The 20,365-nt window shown below is 34.4% G+C and overlaps 1 protein-coding gene across 1 annotated transcript in view; it reads right to left on the reverse strand.

The window, feature by feature from the left end:
- The window catches only part of CFAP47 (cilia and flagella associated protein 47), a 480,485-nt gene that overhangs the window by 408,557 nt on the left and 51,563 nt on the right, over window positions 1-20,365 (reverse strand). The window contains 6 exon segments of the mRNA XM_033201412.1: window positions 1,335-1,412; window positions 5,070-5,201; window positions 6,441-6,563; window positions 8,931-9,061; window positions 18,737-18,978; window positions 19,280-19,496. Of these exon segments, the coding sequence (XP_033057303.1) occupies window positions 1,335-1,412; window positions 5,070-5,201; window positions 6,441-6,563; window positions 8,931-9,061; window positions 18,737-18,978; window positions 19,280-19,496 (923 nt within the window).

The raw sequence follows: 20,365 nt of genomic DNA on the forward strand, positions 1-20,365 counted from the left end.
TCTACCTGGACTTATGCCTTCACCATTGGATAAAGAAAGGTTATAAAAGTATAAGTTAAAGCTATACACTGGAATTTTGGTGATGCCATTTAAATGCAGACTAGCAGTGAGCCCCCCATCTGAGGCAACCAGCTGACCTCTTTATCATCAGTTTCTTCTCAATTTAGCTCCACACCAATATGGTAGTAGGTGTTAACAGTAGTAGTGGGAGAAAAAAACAAAAGTACAAATAACCCCAAAATAATATGACAACTGCTCTGATGGTGATCTTCCCAGGGCATAAGATATCTGTAATACCTTATAAATGTAACAACGGGGAGGTCTTACTTTGAAGAATCAAGGAAAGTTTCTTTGAATAGGTAAGTCCAGATCTAAACACTAAAGGGCTGGCCAGAACAACAACAAAAAAGTGGTGTATGTGTTTGTGTGTGTGTGTGCACTCCATCAATTCTAGAACAAAATTTTTTCAGGGTGCATACAATAATTCAAACATAAATGTGACTCTAGTTCAGAAAATGCAAATCAATACCACAGTGAGGTATCATTTTATACTCAACAGATTGGCAAAATTAAATCTGACAATATAACTTGTAGAATAATAGAATTTGGAGCAATGGTAATTAGAGAGGAAATTTTAGGAATAGTCTTGTGAAGTCAAACACACTCATAACTCTGTGTCTCAATAACTCCATTCCTAGAGAACTTCTTGTACGTGTACCTCAGAAGATAAGCATATAAATGTTCACAGCTACAGTTTGTGTGTTTGGGAAAAAAAAAAAACAGAAACACCTATTGGGATGAACAACTGAATGATCATGTAAACTATAGTACGTCTACACAAATAACTATTATGCAGTATGACAATGATTAACATACCATTACACACAATTTAGGTGAATGTTGGAAACACAATATTTAAGTAAAAATAACTCACCAAAGGCTACAAATAGTGCATCTTTGTTATAAAGCTCAAAAACAAGCAAACTAAATAACCAACAATGAAAGCATTATATTCATATTTATGTGTTATCATTTTAGGCAAGTGGTTATTTCTTATAAGGGACAGGATCATAATGAAGATGATTTTAATGGTACTGATAGTGTTCTGATCCTTACATGCAGTGGGAAATTCTTAAACCTTCATTCAATATTCTGTTTCATCACTTACATTTATTACATATATTAATTTTTATTAATTTTTAACTTTATATATAGTAATTTTTAAAAATTAGACATTGGAAAATATTTTTAAACATAAATGGGCTAACTAGAAACACGTAACATAAAAATCACCACACTCAGAGTTTCATCACACAAATAAGTAACATACTCACAGGATCGATTTCTACATCAGCAATTTCAGCAGATCCACCAATCCTAAGGTCTATAACATTCGCATGACGAATAGCAACCTTATTTAGGAGAAATACAAAACTTTGTAGAAACCACATTAAAATATAATCATAAGTTGCTGAAGTATTACCTGGCATTTATATAACTTTTTTTCATTTAAATAATAGTAACATTATAAATGTACAAGATTTTCTGGTAATTGTCATCACATTTCTTGTTTTGCAGAATTGATACTCCCAAGAAAAGTGACTGTTTAACCCCTTAGAACTACCATAAATGTGATTAGCTGATGGTTTGTGAATTTCAATGCAGAGTTCTACCTATGTGACTAAACTTTATTGCCACTCCTTGCAGTACAATTTTTATTTATCTAATTTCAAAGCATTATTCAAAATTTTTCAAAAACAAACAACAGGAGAATGGTTGCAGTATATATCATCCCCTGGAAAGATGCGAATGTGCACAACAACCATAATAGTAATGACAGCAGCTAAAAATTGCTGTGTATATGGGTTAAGTACAGTGAAATCCTTTTTAATCTCAATATTCTATTAGATAACGACTGTTAATATTCGTAATTTTAAACTGAGGAAACTGACTCTTGCAGAGGCCAAGTATTTTCTTTTTCATGAGATCACAAACTTCAAAGCAGCAGCAGCTAAACTAAGGGCTGCCTGAACATTTTACTTCCAAGAAAATTAAGATAGCAAATTAAGAATTTAGTTGTATAATTCCTACAAAATAAGAACTATAGAGTATCTGAGCATACAGTTGCTTAAGCACAGTCTCAGAAGTGTAAAAATATAATTCCCTGGAAGCCCTGTCTGTATTAGCACAGGAATGAGTCAAAGTCTAGATTTAAATATAAATGTATGTTATATCTAAGAAAGCAAAGTGAGTGTATTTCACTCTTCCACAGAATCATTGATACTGTTTATACACAAAGAAACCACAAAATACCATTTTTCAGAGTTACTGGGAAAATCAATACGCCAGCTAGATAGCCTTATTAAAGTTTCTGTATTCATAATGCTATATAATTGCCACATTTTATTCAGAGTATATAATACATAAAAAACATATTTGACTAAAATCAAAAGAAGCATAACTTAATGATTCAGAGGAAATTACAAATTGACATGTTCTTCATTAATAAACCCCATACACAAGTCTCAACTCCCTGTGGCTGCCTTTTACTCACCTCCCAATCATTCCTTATTCATCCAAAACTCCTGGCTGTCATAGCTTATTCACCACCCTAGACCATTGGTCTCTTGATATTTTCATCTCTAGAGACTTAAACCACACCCTGGACAACATCACTCCTCATAAATGCACAACTCTGAAACCATAAATTCATTCATCTGTCTCATTTTTACAACTCCCTCTCTCCCTTGCTTTCTCACTCATAGTCAGAGACATAGTTCCTGGATGTCACATATTGAAAAGACTTTCAAGTCTGTGATGTGTAATATTCTCCCAATCAACCCCAATTCACCTTTCTCCTCTATATTTTCCTTTATTCAATTCTTTCAACTTTTATCATTCCAGCTTCTCAATTATATATTTGGTTCACTTACACACATCTGGACCCATAGAGAGACAGTAGAAAAATTCTCTTTCATCTCTATGATGAATCATCAGCCTTCAGACCAGCATATATGTGTGGCTGCCTCTTCACTAGACATCTCTACATGAAGATAAAAAAGATGCCTCCAACTCAAGCAAACATTTTCCTCTAATAGGTGTCACTCACACTCTGATCTCTTTCTCTCTAAATGTTGCCAACATCTGCCTCACTCTTGACTTATCCATCTTATTTACATGGGACCGCTTTTCAATCACCAATCCCCATGTATTTATCAGTTTCTCACCAGTTTCTCTTGCCTGGACTTCTTCACCAGACTAATAACTCTGCATTCCATCTTTCTGGTCCCAGCTTACTGCTCTATCACCAAAGTGATCTCTAAAAAATGCAAATCTCATTGTGAAATCCCCATAGTTAAAACTTCTACCTCTTAAAATGAAGCTTGGGTTTCTTAATGTTGATAAGGCCCTGTATGACCTAAAAGTTACATGGGTCATATAAGCACATTTTTTCCACTATCATCCATTGGTAGTATAATCTAGTCATGTTAATCTTTAAGTTTCCTATGTCTGCATTACAGTTATCTCTCTCACACAAGCCTTAACACGTGCTAGCCTTGAATAACCTTTCCTCCTCTCCCCTACACCCCACTACCATCCTTTTAATCTGGCTTATTCTTAACTTCAGGTATCTTTTAGATATACCTTCCCCTAGGGAGCTGTCTCTGATAATTTAGACTAGGTTGTGTATCTCTCTTGTGTACTCCTTAGCCTGCTATATTTCTTCATCACAATACTTATTATAGTATATTTTAATTATTTATTGAGTTGTTTATATTCCCCACCAGATTGTAAACTCTTTGACATCAAAGACCCTGGTTATCTTGTTCATCATTGCATCCTTAACATTTACAAGAGATTGGTGCATAATGTGAATGTTGAATGAATGAATAAATGAGTCTCATTATACTACAATGTTAATAAACATAAGATTAGAAAAAAAACAGCATAATCCTCTAAAATATAGTGAAATTAAGTTTAGTAAAACCTATATTTTTGGTGGCCATTTTTTTTATTTTTCCCAGAATATTGTGTTTTAAAAGTATTCTACCCAAGTCTGAGATAATATATCACAATATATAATTTATAAACATTTTCAACACATTTATTTATGAAAATAAGATATCATTCTTAAGTGATTTGTTCAAGGGTTGGGGAAATCAGTTTTTACTATATTAAGTTACCTATTATTTACTCATGTATTGTTATGGTCTATTCAGGGAAAAAATGTAAGATATACTTAAAGTTATTCATTTTGATCTGAAAACAGTATATATATTATTTTTAATGTGAGTAAATACAAACAGTTGATCATAAGATTGACCAAGAACACGCTAGTCTTTGAGTTTTACAGTTAAATTTTACACATACGGGTCTTACGTATTTTATTTATCACTTAGAGAAGTGCCTAATATCAGGGTAATATTTTTCATTTACATAATTCCCAGAACATAAAGCAGTAAAACATTTTATGTGTGCTCTAAAATATAGATGTTAAAATCATATAGAAATTACACATAATTCACATTATTAAGACAATTTAGAATTAGCATTGCAAAATTGATTATTTTTTCCTAATCTACCTAACTAATGCTTTGAAAAAAGCAACCCTCTTCTCTGTGGCTATCTAGGGTTCATCAAAACTCAGAAATGACAAATATCATTGCAATTTCATAAGAAAGTGCCTCATATTGATGGAAGGTATCCATTTCAACTTAGTAGAAATTTCCATTACCAACTTCATCAAAAATATTTTCTGCAAATCCTCTCCAAGTTCTGCTATTCAATTTTTCATTAGATGATAAAGGTAAGTGGCTTTTTTTAATCTCCAAAAACTCTACTTCTTTAAAGCTAACTTAATTTCTAAAAAAATATACATTTGAAAATGCTCTTTAATGTTGTAACTTTAAATACCATTCCAATAGAAGAAAGAATTAAAACAAGTTTTCTAATAATAAACATGTATACTCCATTTTGTAGCATTATACCTACCATTATAGATAACTTAAACAACCAACAAACCCACATAGACATATGTAAGGTGCAAAAACTCTTATGTATGGACATACCTTTGCTCTTGTATCAAACTTTTCTGCCACAGTGGGTTTACAGGAGATATTGAGAGCAGTTATTCCCCCAAATGGAACTATTCCTTGCGATGGAATAATATTAATGGTAGGCAAAAGACTCTGAGTACAAACCTGTAATTGAAAATTTGTAGAAAAGCTACATTATTCTTTAAGAATATAGTTTCAAAGCTTTCATAGGAAAGCCTCCACGCCACTACCTAGAGGGAAGATTTCCAGGCACAGGTCATAAAATGATTTTGTAGTAGTGTTTGAAAATACCAAAGGTACAAATAGTTGGACTAAAACAAGAAATTGCAACCCTATCCAAGAAAACAGAATCTTCAGTAGTGACAACTTCCAATTCAAATAGGATGCTGAAGTTTATTATCTGGAGTGCTTTCAAGACAGCAAAATTTATAAAGATGATATTCTGTTCGAGAAGATGACAACATTCTACATACTACTTTTGAGAGTTTGTCTTTCCCTGATCCAAAATCTCAAAATAATGTTACTGAGGAGGTAGGATGATGAAGTAATCTCTTGTTTATCTCCTTGACAGAAAGACTAATGTCTAAGATATCATTTTGATCTTCAGAAAAGTTCTAAGTAACTTACCAATTATTTATTGTATGGATTTTCATAGGCCAATTTAAACCTATTTACCATGCTTTAAGCTAGAATAATTTAAAGGGAAAATGGCCAAGAGATTTTTGGGACTAAAGGAACAAAGAGACTATGTAGGTAAGAATTAATTCTAAAGCAGTAGAGTAGAAAAGAGCATCCTCATTTTTCAGTTTTGCTGAAGATTTAATTTGGGCAGAAAAAGACACATTAATGTAAAGCTTGAATGAAAAACATCAAATGCTAACCTCTACTACTATTACTGGGAGGGGAAGCTGGTCTTACTACATTTTTCAATTAAAAAAAAAAATCACCACTTTGTTCCTCTTTCCATTTAAATCAGAAGCAACAACCATAAACATACTCTCTCCAGAATGGTCTTGATCTAGGTCCCAAGTGCTACCATAATGGCCCTGATTACAGAGTGAAATGAAAAGGAAAATCATATAACTAAATATGAAGTGTAACATTAATAATGTATATTTTAAAACTTAAACATCTATTTTTTTCAATAAAACCAAATAACAGAAAGAATAAAAGGGAAAAGAGAAGAAACAGAGAGGCTAAGGAAGGTAGTGAGAAAAATTGTTCTTACAAGAAATTAACAGGACAAACTAGATGAACTATACTCAGATAAATTTCATGTGAAGTATCTAAAAATTAGCAAAAGTGAAGAATAAAGTATTAACTTCATAGTATTATGATTGTGTCATCTGATCCAAATAAGAAATTATCAACATCCTATGTTACCTTGAAATAAGCATGGTTTTGTCCTACATTTTGAAGAATGGCTTTCCTCCAAGTTGTTAAACCTTGAGGGCAATTACTAAAGAGTATCCTTGGCTGCAAAAGTAATACTTTGGTGCGACCAAGCTAATAACGAGAGGAGGAAAGAAAAAATACAATTGAATTAATGGTAAATAAAATACTTTAATTGTTTTGGTCACAAAAATAAAGTATTCTAATTTTGAATATATATTAACCAAAGATATAATTACTAAAAGAAAATAAAATAAAAATATAATACTTCTATATTCTTTATTTAGTATGTTCTAGCATGCATAATAAATCACAAATCAGGATTATATATATTAGTTTTGATGAAAAACTACCCAAGGTATAATGATTTTATTTTCCAAAATTTCAACTAAATCTGTGATAATCTAGTTAAGATGGGGTAATAACATCATAGGAGATATTTTATTTAGATATTTTGGCTGTAATAATAATTAAATATTTACATATTTAGAATTTAGATATTTAGATATTTTAGGTAAAATATCTAGATACTGATGGTAATCATAAATAATGGGGATAACAGTAATAATAATATTATTGTGTACCCAGTATTAACCAGATATATGATTTTACTTACATTTCCACTATGGTCTACCAGTCCAGAAAGTGCTCAGAGGGAAGCTAGACTATGCTTATGTTATCCATCTTTAAATACACAGAGCCTATATGGGGCCTAGTACAGTGTAGGGGCTCAATAAATAAATGTTAAATGAATGAATGGATGGTACTATCACATTTTACAGTGGAAGAAATCAAAATTTAGGGTGATTAAGTACTTTGTCTAAGTCATACAATGATTACATAACATTCGCCACCTCCACGAAACATGTATAAATATATTTCAACAAACATATGTAGTTTTTAATGTGTCAATCTTGTGTGGTCTCTTTACAGTTGAAAAAACTCTTAACTATGAACAAGGAAGTAAAGTCAATTCTCCTCATGGGGAAAGAAGAGAAGGTAAAGAAGCTATAAAAAATACATTTTTCACTTTAAGATATGACACAATTGTTTTCAGCTTCAGACTGACTTTTAAAATAAAAAGTGTTACCAGATTTTGTGGAGTGCTTAAGAGAAAGGAAAATGAATGGAATATTTAAAATATACTCCCAAACTAGGGAAGGCAAGAGGAGCAAGATAATTCTATTAAGAAAGTAGATCCAGGACTAAGAATTGTATAGATTAATAACTGAAAGCGATCTTAGACAGCATCTACACAACTATATACAAGGTGTTAGCATGTGCTGTGCAAAAGGAGAGTTGAAGGCTCACCTAAGTATGGAGAAGAAGGTGCCAAATGAAATTATTCAGGCATGCTTCTACTAGAAGTCTACTCATGGGGATTAATATATTCATAATGAGCACTTTGCTTATCAAAAAATGGAGATTCACAGAATTACATGAGGAAAGGACTCCCCCTCCTCATCTCACACAAAGCACCTCACAGAACTAGTGCAACATAGACTGATTTTTGGAAATGTTGGTATCATCCACCTCTTTGATTTTTCAGGAAAGCAAGCAGTAGCCAAAGGGAAACTAGAATCCAAATTTTCCAATTTCTCATTATGTGTTCTTGACCCTATTGTCTTCACTTATGAAATATTATTTGTTATTGTCATAGGTTTTAATATATTCTATAATTACATCTATTTGAAGAATATTATCCAGGTAATTGGAATAATGAATTTTCAAACAAAACTAACAGAAGAGTAAATAGATCAGGCCTTCATAAATGAATGACAAACAAATGAATATTTTATTTAATCACTTCATGTTTCTCCACATACACATATACATGTGCATGTTATACTTCAATAGAAAGTTTTTGAGAGAATAAAACTAATTTACACATAATGAAAAGCAGTAGGACCCAGCTTATTTTAGGCTTAGATGAAAAACCATACTGAGTTCTGTCATTTGCCATCACTAAAATTAGTAAAAGTAGATTAATTTCTCATCTCTTGAGGCTAAAAACTCCTTCACAGCTGAAATATGTAAGAGTATCATCATGTCCTAGAAATATAGATGGGATTTAGTAAAAGAGCATTTGGCTTATTTAATATTTCTAAGAACATTGAGTGGGAAATTTGGTACACATGTAAAATCATGCTTGGTGATTGAGTCATGAAGTTAAGGCCCTCTGGACTGTACCAGAAAAAGGTTAAAATTGCATATTACAGCTTTTCCTTTACTCACATTTTTAATCCGTCAAGTACAATCTCTGAAAACATTTTCTGTGTCTCTTAATAAAATAATTTCATTTCAATGGCTCCCATGATGATATTACATATTTATAGAGGCTCTAACAAAAAACTAGTACTGTTGGCATGAAAGTCTTGCGTTTCAGAGTTAATTCTAGATATAGGTAACTATACACACCAGGATATACCCAACCAATTCATAGCCCTCAAAACAAAAACCATGTTCAAGGAAAATAATTACATGTGCAACACATTTTAGCTTCAATGCTTTGCCTTGAAAGACATGAAGAATAAATTCTCCTTTTTCTGGAGAATTGAAGCCCAGCTGCCATGTTACTTCACATTCCAGTGAGGAGTACGCTTCAACACTGCCTAGAGAAAATGTAGAGGGAAAATAAGACATTTTCCACATTTTAATTGTATTTATTTTTGTTAATATCCAAAATAAGAGTTAAGGTAAAAATGTGATTGCATTAAATAAATTATTAAAGTTAAACTCCAAAAACAGAAAAATACTAAGTGAGATAGTATCAAATGAGTATTGACCTATAGGGTTTGATTAAAATAGGAAATACATGCATTATTTTTCAATTTTAATAGGCAAATAAAATATATGAAAAATATGCCAATATTTGGAAAACAATAGCAAATTTAACAATTAAACAAACACTCTATGATTAGAGATAAATTTACATATAGACAGTAGAAAATCATTTGTGATTCCTAACCAACTTGCCCACACCACATGTTTCCTGACATTCTGGAATACTTGTCAGCATCATTCATTCAGCTTTCAGAAGGAAGAATTATCATTACCAGATAATTTTTTTGAAATATATACATCCCTAGAGATGTAGCTTCTGATTTAGCTATTGGTAATTAACAAATTGCTATAATTCAAATACATTGAGAACTCATGTGGTATCAGGTACATTTGGTATGAGCTGTTTTATCTGTTTAAATTCATCATTTCCTTTGGAGTAAGGAAAATAATACTTAATGGAAACACTATCTTAGATGTTCTTCCTTCAGAAAGGGAGAAGCCTCTGAGATTCAAAGGCATAGGATACTGAATGAAAACTTTGCCTTGGGTCAGGTTGAGTGTCATGGAATGGAAGTTTTCTAAATCTTAAAAACTATACAGTGCCTACCTCCCTCTTAGTTTTGCAGTGGCCATATAGGGAGATAACAACATATGTACAGGGAGTAACATAGTGTATGATGCCCGGAAAACATCCAATATCAGATATTTTTAATACTCTTGAATGCCAACACTGTGTTAGGCACATTAATTTATAAAAAGAAGAGAACTGGTTATAGAAGTGCCATCAGTTTAATAAGGGTCCGTAAAGATTACATTTGAATGTAAATAACAAAAAGTTCTGCTTCAGTGGGTTAAGTAGGTAAGAATTGATCTTATGCAATTAAAATCCCAAGGTTAGGTATTCCAGACCTGTCTTAACAGGTTGACAATGCCTTCAAAGACCAATGAACTCCTGCTAGATTCCTGTATTAACATTCTTTACCATGTGGCCTTCCTCATGTATCATATATCATGGTGGTTAAAAGAGCGCAAATTTGAATTCCCAGGCAAAGATGGCCGAATAGGAACAGCTCTGGTCTGTAGCTTCCAGCGAGATCAACGTAGAAGGTGGGTGATTTCTGCATTCCCAACTGAGGTACCCGATTCATCTCATTGGAACTGGTTAGACAGTGGGTGCAGCCCACGGAGGGCAAGCCAAAGCAGGGTGGGGTGTCGCCTCACCCAAGAAGCACAGGGGGTCAGAAAACTCCCACCCCTAGCCAAGGGAAGCCGTGACAGAGCTTGCCGTGAGGGATGGTGCATTCCGGACCAGATACTACGCTTTCCCCACGGTATTCACAACCCACAGACCAGGAGATTCCCTCAGGTGCCTACGCCACCAGAGCCCTAGGTTTCAAACACAAAACTGGGTGGCCATTTGGGCAGACACCAAGCTAGCTGCAGGAGTTTTTTTGGGTTTTTTTTGTTTGTTTGTTTTTGTTTTTGTTTTTTTTCATACCCCAGTGGCACCTGGAATGCCAGCAAGACAGAACAGTTTACTCCCCTGGAACGGGGGCTGATGCCAGGGAGACAAGCGGTCTCACTCAGAGGATCCCACTCCCACAGAGCCCAGCAAGCTAAGATCCATTGGCTTGAAATTCTTACTGCCAGCACAGCAGTTTGAAGTCAACCTGGGACACTTGAGCTTGGTGGAGGGGAGGGGCGTCTGCCATTACTGAGGCTTGAGAAGGCTGTTTTCCCCTCACAGTGTAAAATAAGCTGCCAGGAAGTTCAGACTGGGCGGAGCTCACAGCAACACCACAAAGCTGCTGTAGCCAGACTGCCTCTTTAGATTCCTCCTCTCTGGGTAGAGCATCTCTGAAGAAAATGCAGCAGCCCCAGTCAGGGGCTTATAGATAAAATTCCCAACAACAACAACAACAACAACAATGTCTAAGCTGAGAGCCAAATCAGGAATGTGATCCCATTCACAACAGCCTCCAAAGGAATAAAACACCTGGGAATACAGTTAACCAGGGAGGTGAAAGATCTCCACAATGGGAATTACAAAACGTTAGTGAAGGAAATCAAGGATGACAAAAACAAATAGAAAAATATTCTATGCTCATGAATTGAAAGAATCAACACTGTTAAAATGACCAAAGCAATGTCCAGATTCAATGCTATTCCTATCACACTACCACTGACATTCTTCACAGAATTAGAAAGATATTATTTTAAAATTCATATGGAACGATAAAAAGAGCCCAAATAGCCAAGACAATCCTAACCAAAAGGAACAAACTTGGAGGCATCAACTTCTAGTTATCCATATACTAAAAGAATACAGTAATGAAAACAGCTTGGTACTGGTAGAAAAACAGACACATAGACCAATGGAACAGACTAGAAGTCCAGAAGTAAAGCCACACATCTACAACTTTCTGACCTTTGACAAAATTGACAAAAACAAGCAATAGGGAAAGGACTCCCTATTCAACAGATAGTGCTAGGATAATTGGCTAGCCATATGCAAAAACAATGAAGTTAGACCCTTTCCTTACACAACATACAAAAATCAACTCAAGATGCCTTACAGATTAAAATGTAAAGCCTAAAATTAAAAATCCTGGAAAATAACCTAATAAATAGCATTCTGGAGATAAGCCCTGGCAAAGATTTCATGATGAAGATGCCAAAAGCAATTGCAACAAAATCAAAAATTGACAAATGAGACCTAATTAAAGAGCTTCTGTACAGCAAAATTATTAACAGAGTAAAAATACAACCTACAGAATGGGAAAAAATATTTTCAAACTACGTATTTAACAAGTCTAATATTTAAAAATGGGCAAAGGATATGAACAGACATTTCTCAAAATAAGACATTCATGCAGCCAACAAGCATATGAAAAAAAATTCTCAACATCACTAATCACTAGAGAAATGTAAATCAAAACCACAATGAGATACCATCTTATACTAGTCAGAATGGCTATTCCTAAAAAGTCAAATAATAACCAATGCTGTTGGGGTTACAAAGAAAACAGAACACTTATACACTGCTGGTGGGAGTTTAAATTAGGTTAGCCACTGTGGAAACCAGTTTGGTATTTCTCCAAGAATTTAAAATACAACTACCATTTGACCCAGCAATCCCATTATTGGGTATATAGCCAAAGGAATATAAATTATTCTACCATAATGACACATGCATGTGTCTGTCACTATTAACCATAGCAAACACACAAAATCAACCTAAATACCCATCCACACTAGACTTGATAAAGAAAATGTGGTACATATACACCATGGAATACTACATAGCCACAAAAAAGAATGTGATCATGGCCTTTGCAGCAACCTTGATTGTACCTGGAAGCCATTATCCTAAGCAAACTGATGCAGAAGCAGAAAATCAATATCACATGTTCTCATTTATAACTAGGAGCTAAACATAGAGTACACATGGACACAAAGAAGGGGAAAACAGACTTTGTGTACTACTTGAGGATGGAGGTTGGGAGGAGGGTGAGAATTGAAAACTACCGTCAATCGGTACACAAAATTCATGTGACAGGCGATTTTCCAATGTAACAAACCTGCATATGTACCCCTGAACCTAAAATAAAAGTTTTTAAAAATGTATATTTTGTCTAATTGTTATACCATCACTCCAGTTTTCTTATGTTTCCTGTTTGCAAGTTTTTTATCCTCTTACTTTTATCCTGTTTCTTTGGATTTCAGCTACTGTTGTAGATTGTTTGTGGTAGATATTTCAGTTTTTGCTGTTGTTTTAATATCTAGTAGACAGTCCTTGCCTTTTTATTTGATACTTGTTTAATGCTTTCATATTTAGCGCTAGAATTGATATATTTGAATTTATATCTGCTCTTTTATATTTTGTTTTATGTTTGGCTCATGTATTTTTATTCTTTATTCCACCTTTACTATGTTCTTTGGTACTAAGTGAATATTTTCCACTGACATTTTAATTTGTGTAATTATTTTCCCCTTTATGCTGTTTCTAGAAATGTTACTCTTACATAACTTTACTCCCCTTTTTCTCCTGTATGTGGTACTGTTATATTTATTGTATATTTATGTTACAATCTCAACAATATATTTTTATAGCTATTTCTTTATGCAATTTTGTTTTACATAAGCTGGAAAGACAAGAGAGCAATTATTTATGTACATATATAATCACATATATATATACACACATATATATGTTTGTGATATTAACCTTCTTATTGTCCAAATAAATAAATATAATACATGTGAAAAATACTTGGGGAAACAGTTTCAAGTACATAGGAGGAGGGTGAAGCTAAAGAAACTTTGTGTCCATAGCAAAAGAGGTTTGGGGAAGAGTTTTTTCAGATGAGAACATTGTTGCCCTAAACAAAATGAGGGTACTGTTGGGAAGAGGAACCAACATCAGATATGAATTTAGCAACGCCTGCCAAAATAAGAGAGATATATAAACAAATAATTGTTGATGACATAACAAATGCATAATAGGAGCAGAAACAAAGGGTAAAAAAACCTAAATTAGCCAAAAAGCTAGAGGAAACTTCATTATATGGAGGTGGCATGTGAATTGTGACATGAAGGACGATCAGGAATTCTGCAGAAAGACAAATCCTGGGGAATATGTAAAAGTCAGGTTACAGAACAGCTTTTTCCTGTTCTTTGGGGTTTGGGGAAGATTGTGATGGGAAGTAATTTCTGCAAAGAAGATTCAGTCCTATAAATAAAGCCATCTTAGTGCGCTGAGAGGAGTTGAAAGCAGTGAAAGAATTATACATCCATGTTGACAGGTCAGCTTGAGAAGAATTTTCTCCCTCCAATGAGCACAGTTATATATTTTTTCTTCAGGAATATTAAGAATTGCCGGGCGCGGTGGCTCAAGCCTGTAATCCCAGCACTTTAGGAGGCCGAGACGGGCAGATCACGAGGTCAGGAGATCGAGACCATCCTGGCGAACACGGTGAAACCCCGTCTCTACTAAAAAAATACAAAAAACTAGCCGGGCAGTTTTTTTGGTGCAGAGGTGGCAGACGCCTGTAGTCCCAGCTACTCGGGAGGCTGAGGCAGGAGAATGGCGTAAACCCGGGAGGTGGAGCTTGCAGTGAGCTGAGATCCGGCCACTGCACTCCAGCCTGGGCGACAGAGCGAGACTGTCTCAAAAAAAAAAAAAGGAATATTAAGAATACCAGGGGTATGGGAAAGAAATTGGATGGCTGTGAAGAAAAACAAAGCATTTCTCCCCAATATATTAAGACTGTTAAATTAAAAACACAGGAGAACACTGGGCCTCAGCCTCTGTTTGCCTGACGTTGGGACGTAAATCCTTCCTTACTGGAGATGCCACTTGCTTACTGCCCCAAAGAAGACATCAGCAGGCACCAGAGAAATCTGGGAGCAGATTTTAGGTGTACGTTTAAGATATTCTAGACAAACCTTCTTCAGTTTCTTTGAACAGGTATCAAACAGTGGTTGTTGTATTATCAGCATTCCAGCTATAGGTTCTGACCAACCATCTGATACTGTGCTGAGTGTTTAAAAAGCTCAACACCCTATACTTTTCCTTGTATTAATATTTCTCTATTCTAACTAGGGAGGAATGGGCTGGGCTTGCCTTACGGCTGCCATGGTAAAATTCACCTTCTTATATTTTTCTGCCTTTTAAAAGACTGGAACTGCATTCTCCTTTGTCTTGCTATGCTAAGATGTATTGCTCCTTGTTAAAATACTATTTAAATAAGACCTCTAAGCCACTGCCTTGAGAGAGATACTTTTGAACTGAGGCCTCTCCTATGTGATCAGCACAGCATGCATCAATAAATTTCTGCTGGTTTTCCTTTTGTTGTTCTGACTTTTGTTTTCAAGAGAGTATCTCAGTTAAAAATTTATGAGGATTGAGAAAATAAATTAGATTTTCTCCCCTTCGGCTGGATTGAGCAAGGCTGGGACTGGTAGAGCTGGTACTGCATATAACCAAGGAGTGAGAGGAGTGAGAGAGAGTGAACTATCAAAAACAAGTTCATGAATTGTGTGATTCAAGGATTTAGTAAGGATAAAGATAACAAAGACAAAAACAAAACAAGACAAGCAGAAGCATGAACAATATCCACAGGAAAAGTCAAATTAGAAGTGAATTCTGGCTTAGAAAATATCAATCCACTCTTGGCCAGGCATGGTGGCTGTAATCCCAGCACTTTGAGAGGCCGAGACAGGCAGATCACCTGAGGTCGGGAGTTCGAGACCAGCCTGACCAACATGGAGAAACCCCATCTCTACTAAAAAATACAAAATTAGCTGGGCGTGGTGGCACATGCCTGTAATCCCAGCTACTTGGAAGGCTGAGGCAGGAGAATCGCTTGAACACAGGAGGTGGAGGTTGTGCTGAGCTGAGATCGCACCACTGCACTCCAGCCTGGGCAACAAGAGTTAAACTTTGTCTCAAAAAAAAAAAAGAAAAAAGAAAATATCAATCCACTATTATATTCCTCCCTTACAATATCCACTATCAAACACAAACACAAAACCTATCATGCTTTAGGGAAAAAGGAAAAAGACATTATAAATTTTAATTTGGAATTACTCATTTTAGTTTATAAAAATATAGAGAGAGGCATATGATTAAATGTATTGTCCAGGATGCAAAACTGATATAGCACAAGAAAAACAGCTTGGTAAAAAGTCACTTTCTATTTATAAAATGGTAAAAACAATATGGAATTGAGTAATCATTATATAAATATTCTGAGAAAAGGAACTTAAGCAAAACTGTATATGCTACAAATTACAAACACTTTTTTCAATGCTATATGAGATAGATTTGAGGATTATATTATTGTATTCTTAAAAAGAACTTAAGTACTAATGGCATTAGTTATACAAAAATTTTATTTGAAATTAAATATATTTGTGTGTTTGTATCTTGGTAATTGTTTGGTTAAAAATTATAAGAGGTGTCATGAGCAACCAAAGAAAATAAAAGTAAATGTAAAAATCTCTCCTGTAAAAATAAGAGTTCTAAAGATCATAAGAAGCATAACTGGTGCTCCAGTTTATAATATCATAATTCCACTTCTCTTTTACAAAAATTAAGTATCATCATTACATTTCCATGGCAGCCATAAGGCAAGTTCAGCCTATTCCTCCCTAGTTAGAACAGAGAAATATTATACAAGGAGAAGTATAGGGTAGTGTGCTTTTTAAACACTCTTAGCACAATATCAGAAGGTTGGTCAGCACCTGTAGCTGGAATGCTGCTAATACAACAACCACTGTTTGATACCTGTTCAAACAAACTGAAGAAGGTTTATGTAGAATATCTTAAATGTACAGAAATATGTTCTTTCTTCTCTAATTACTCTCTCAGTATTTCAATAGATTGAGGCAGGATCCAGTATTTTCAGTATTATAATTTATAAAGAGTTCAGTCAAGTGAATCTGTGAAATACTGATGAAAGTATACCTCAGATACTTAATAAATTATGATCTAGAATAGTTTTAAATCAATCCACATTAATAAGAATATCAAACAGCTGTGTCAGTGATCTCCAGACCTAATGAAGGGACTGTCCTACTCTTCCACTTGTTAAATTTGTCAAAATCTCTATCTACACATCCACACTAAAATTAAGTGAATTTAATATTTAAGATTGTTTTTATAACATTCCTGTTACAAGCACTTTCAGAGTTATGTAAAATACTGATTTGGAAATGACTGATACTCACAAGAAAATATGTTTAAGGCAAGATTTCTACACACCAGGACTCGTCTGAAATATGAAGTACAGTCTATTTCTATTTAGACTCTAAATAATTACTATTGCTAAATTAGACTTAAAGAGGGAGCGAGGGGAAGGGGAAGGGAAATAGAAAGGGAAGAAAGGAGGGAGGAAAGATGGAAGGAAGCAGGGAGTAAGGGTTTACTAATGAGGATGGATGGAAAGGTACAGAATAGGTTATTATTCTGAGGATCATTTCAGGAAAAAAATTCCAAACAGATTTAGAAAATTTTCATAATACAATGGCTATCCATTTATTTGGCCCCTACTCTTTGCCAGGCATTAGAGAAGTTTCCCAAACATTTAATCTTTGAGATGTATTCATCTCTCCATTTTACAGATGAGGAAACTTGTATTCATAGAGTACTTTGCTTAAGTTAAAATAGCTAGTGAGCAGATAAGATTATCCAAAGTCTGTTTTACTTTCCATTCATGCAAAATTGGACTTTGGCTGTTATAAAGCACCAAATGAGTCACTATAGATACAAAGATCCAGCCCTTTCATCTAGCTGGAAAGGCATGACATGTACATAAAATAAAGATACCGTATTGATCATTCAACTTCTAAATTGCGATCTTATTTCCTAAATGATAGCTTGTGCCATCATGAGGTCCTCACAGTACATCACAAGGATGTTTGCCAAATCTGACAGGCTACTAAATAAGTCACAGTTAGCAGTTACGAGTGTTCATGTATAGCGGGTGTACCACGTGGAATTATAGACTCCAGGGAATGGCGGAAGCAAGGTGAAGAGGATGTTCACAAACACAGGGCACGTCAAAAGTGGTATATCTGAGATTGTCTTCTATTAATTAAAAATCATCTTATTTAGTTTTAAGTTCTTAATTTTATTAATTGGATTTTATGAGTTGTATTAAATATTGACTGCAATTTCTAGATCTTTCTAAAAGAATTCATACTCTAGAAAAATATGTCACTCTGAATCATAGATTATCATCATGATCTAACTAAAATGAAACAAAATTTATTTGTCCCTAGGTATCTGTGATGATCAATTTTATTTGTCAACTGCTCCAGGCTGTAGGGCTCAGTTATTTGTTAAACTCCAGTCCAGATGTTGTTGTGAAAGTGTTTTTTTTTTTATGTAATTACACTTAAATCAGCAGGCTTTTTGAAACAGTTAATTGACAAGACTATATACATTCAAGGTGTACAACATAATGATTTGATATGCATACATAATTATTAATTCCACAATCAGGTAATTAACATGCAGATTACCTTTCATAATGTGGGTGGGTCTCATCCAGTTATTTGAAAGCCTTAACAGAAAAGACTGATGTCCCAGAACGAATAATAAATTCTGCCTCCAGAATGCCTTGGACTCAAGACTCCACCATCAACTCTCCCCTGTATCTCCAGTCTGCCACCCTGCCCTGCAAATTTCAAACTTGCCAGCCCACACACCACACAACTGTGAGCCAGAACCAGTTCCTTAAAATGTCTCTCTCTTTATCTCTCTCTCTCTGTCTCTCTCTCTCTCCCTGTTGGTCTGTTTCTCTGGAGAACCCTAATAAGGGTTCCATATTTCCAAATCATATTATGTCTGTAAAAATAAATACCCCTGATGACAGTATCTGATTTACTTCTGTACTCTTGGTACCAGTACACAGTACACACTCGATAAATACTACCAGAATACATGAATACATGAAAAAATAAATGTCTGAATCAAACAAACAATAAATCATTACCTTTAGCTGGACAAATAGAAAATGCTATCCCTCTTCCTGTGTTTACGGGTTGCCATTGAAACTGAGCACGACCATTCTGATGATTATACAATCTAACTGTCCCCCGAAAACATGTTTTCATGAAGAAGCCTCGTGGTCTTAATACTAGCTCATTAGAAGATAGCGCAAGTGTTACTAGCTGGACAACTGCCATCACTAGGATGTGTCCACTGGGTACGTTGTTCACTGTAAAGGTGAAAGACCTGTAATGCAGCAAAAGCATCCAAATTTAACTGATAATAGCTATCTGTAATTATAGAATTCAGCTACATGTAAAATGCACACAGCATTGATTAACATCCACAATTCTTAGCATGTAATACTTTATGAGAGATAATTAGATTGTTACTAAACTATCAATCTATATATCTAAAAATTGATGCACATATAGCTTCTATGTTTGGAGAACAAATATATACAATACAATTATTCAGGCAAATAAATACATATTCTACAAAAGTACACTTTGATTCTAACAAACAGAAATTCAAAAATAACTCCTACTTCCAAAATTTTCCAACAGTGGGAGATTCAAATACCATCGAAATATAAGTACTGGATGTAGGTGGAATCACATATGAAAATTGGTTGGTCTTCCGAAGTTCTTCTAAAGTAGTATCTAACTGGAGCAAAACATGCATAGGTAGCATATTAACAACATGAAGTAGACGAGTATTTGGAGAGTTCACGCAAATACTACTGAAGTTAAGGACAGAAGGCCCTGAAAAAAATGAAAAGTATTTTGTTAAGTTTAAAGATGGCAAATGAGCTCCCTTACTTTTTAAGCTTTCAAAATATCTTTTGATCAATCAATTTGTATAAAAAAGAAATTTTAAAAAATACAATAATATCAGAAATTACTAAATAAGCATTTTTTCCCAGATGACCATAATTAAATGTTTGGACATTATTGGCTATAATTCAATATAAATATATTCTAATTATATGGAAAATTATATGACTAAATAAGAACCATTCACTATAACTTATCTTAGCACCTTAATTTGCAACACTTCAACACCTCCTCTATTCCCACTAGTGCAAGTATTTTGTTTACTTAACTATAATTTACGGAAACTGGTAAATTTCCCATGACCCATTGCTTAAGTTTTCCCCTTAAAATGCCCAGGATTTTATATCAAAGCAATTTTAATAATTTTAAGTTTTGCCCTGCCTTTAACAGCTTACTTTAGTTAAAACTGGCATATAGTAAACTGAACATACTTAAAGTATAGAATTTCATTAGTGTTCATATATGCATACACCTGTGAAACAATCACCACGATAAAGAGTGAACATTCACCACTCCAAACATTTTGTGGCCCTTTACATTCCTTCTCTCCCACCATTCTCCATGTTTTATATGCTGAATTCCCCCTAGAGACAGAATCAGCCCACGCACACCAGTCAATCATCCTTTGTCCACATCTTCCTCATGGTCACCTTAACTGTGGTTAGAATGAAATGGGAACTCCCACTTCAGACCATTATAGCCACTACTTCTTTAATCATAATTGTCCTTCAATTAGTTGGTGAAAACGGACCTAGAAGGGTATACTGTATAGCACTTCTGCAAGTTTAAAAAGGAAT

Source organism: Trachypithecus francoisi, unplaced genomic scaffold, assembly GCF_009764315.1.
Source record: "Trachypithecus francoisi isolate TF-2019V2 unplaced genomic scaffold, Tfra_2.0 Lachesis_group6, whole genome shotgun sequence".
Taxonomy (NCBI): domain Eukaryota; kingdom Metazoa; phylum Chordata; class Mammalia; order Primates; family Cercopithecidae; genus Trachypithecus; species Trachypithecus francoisi.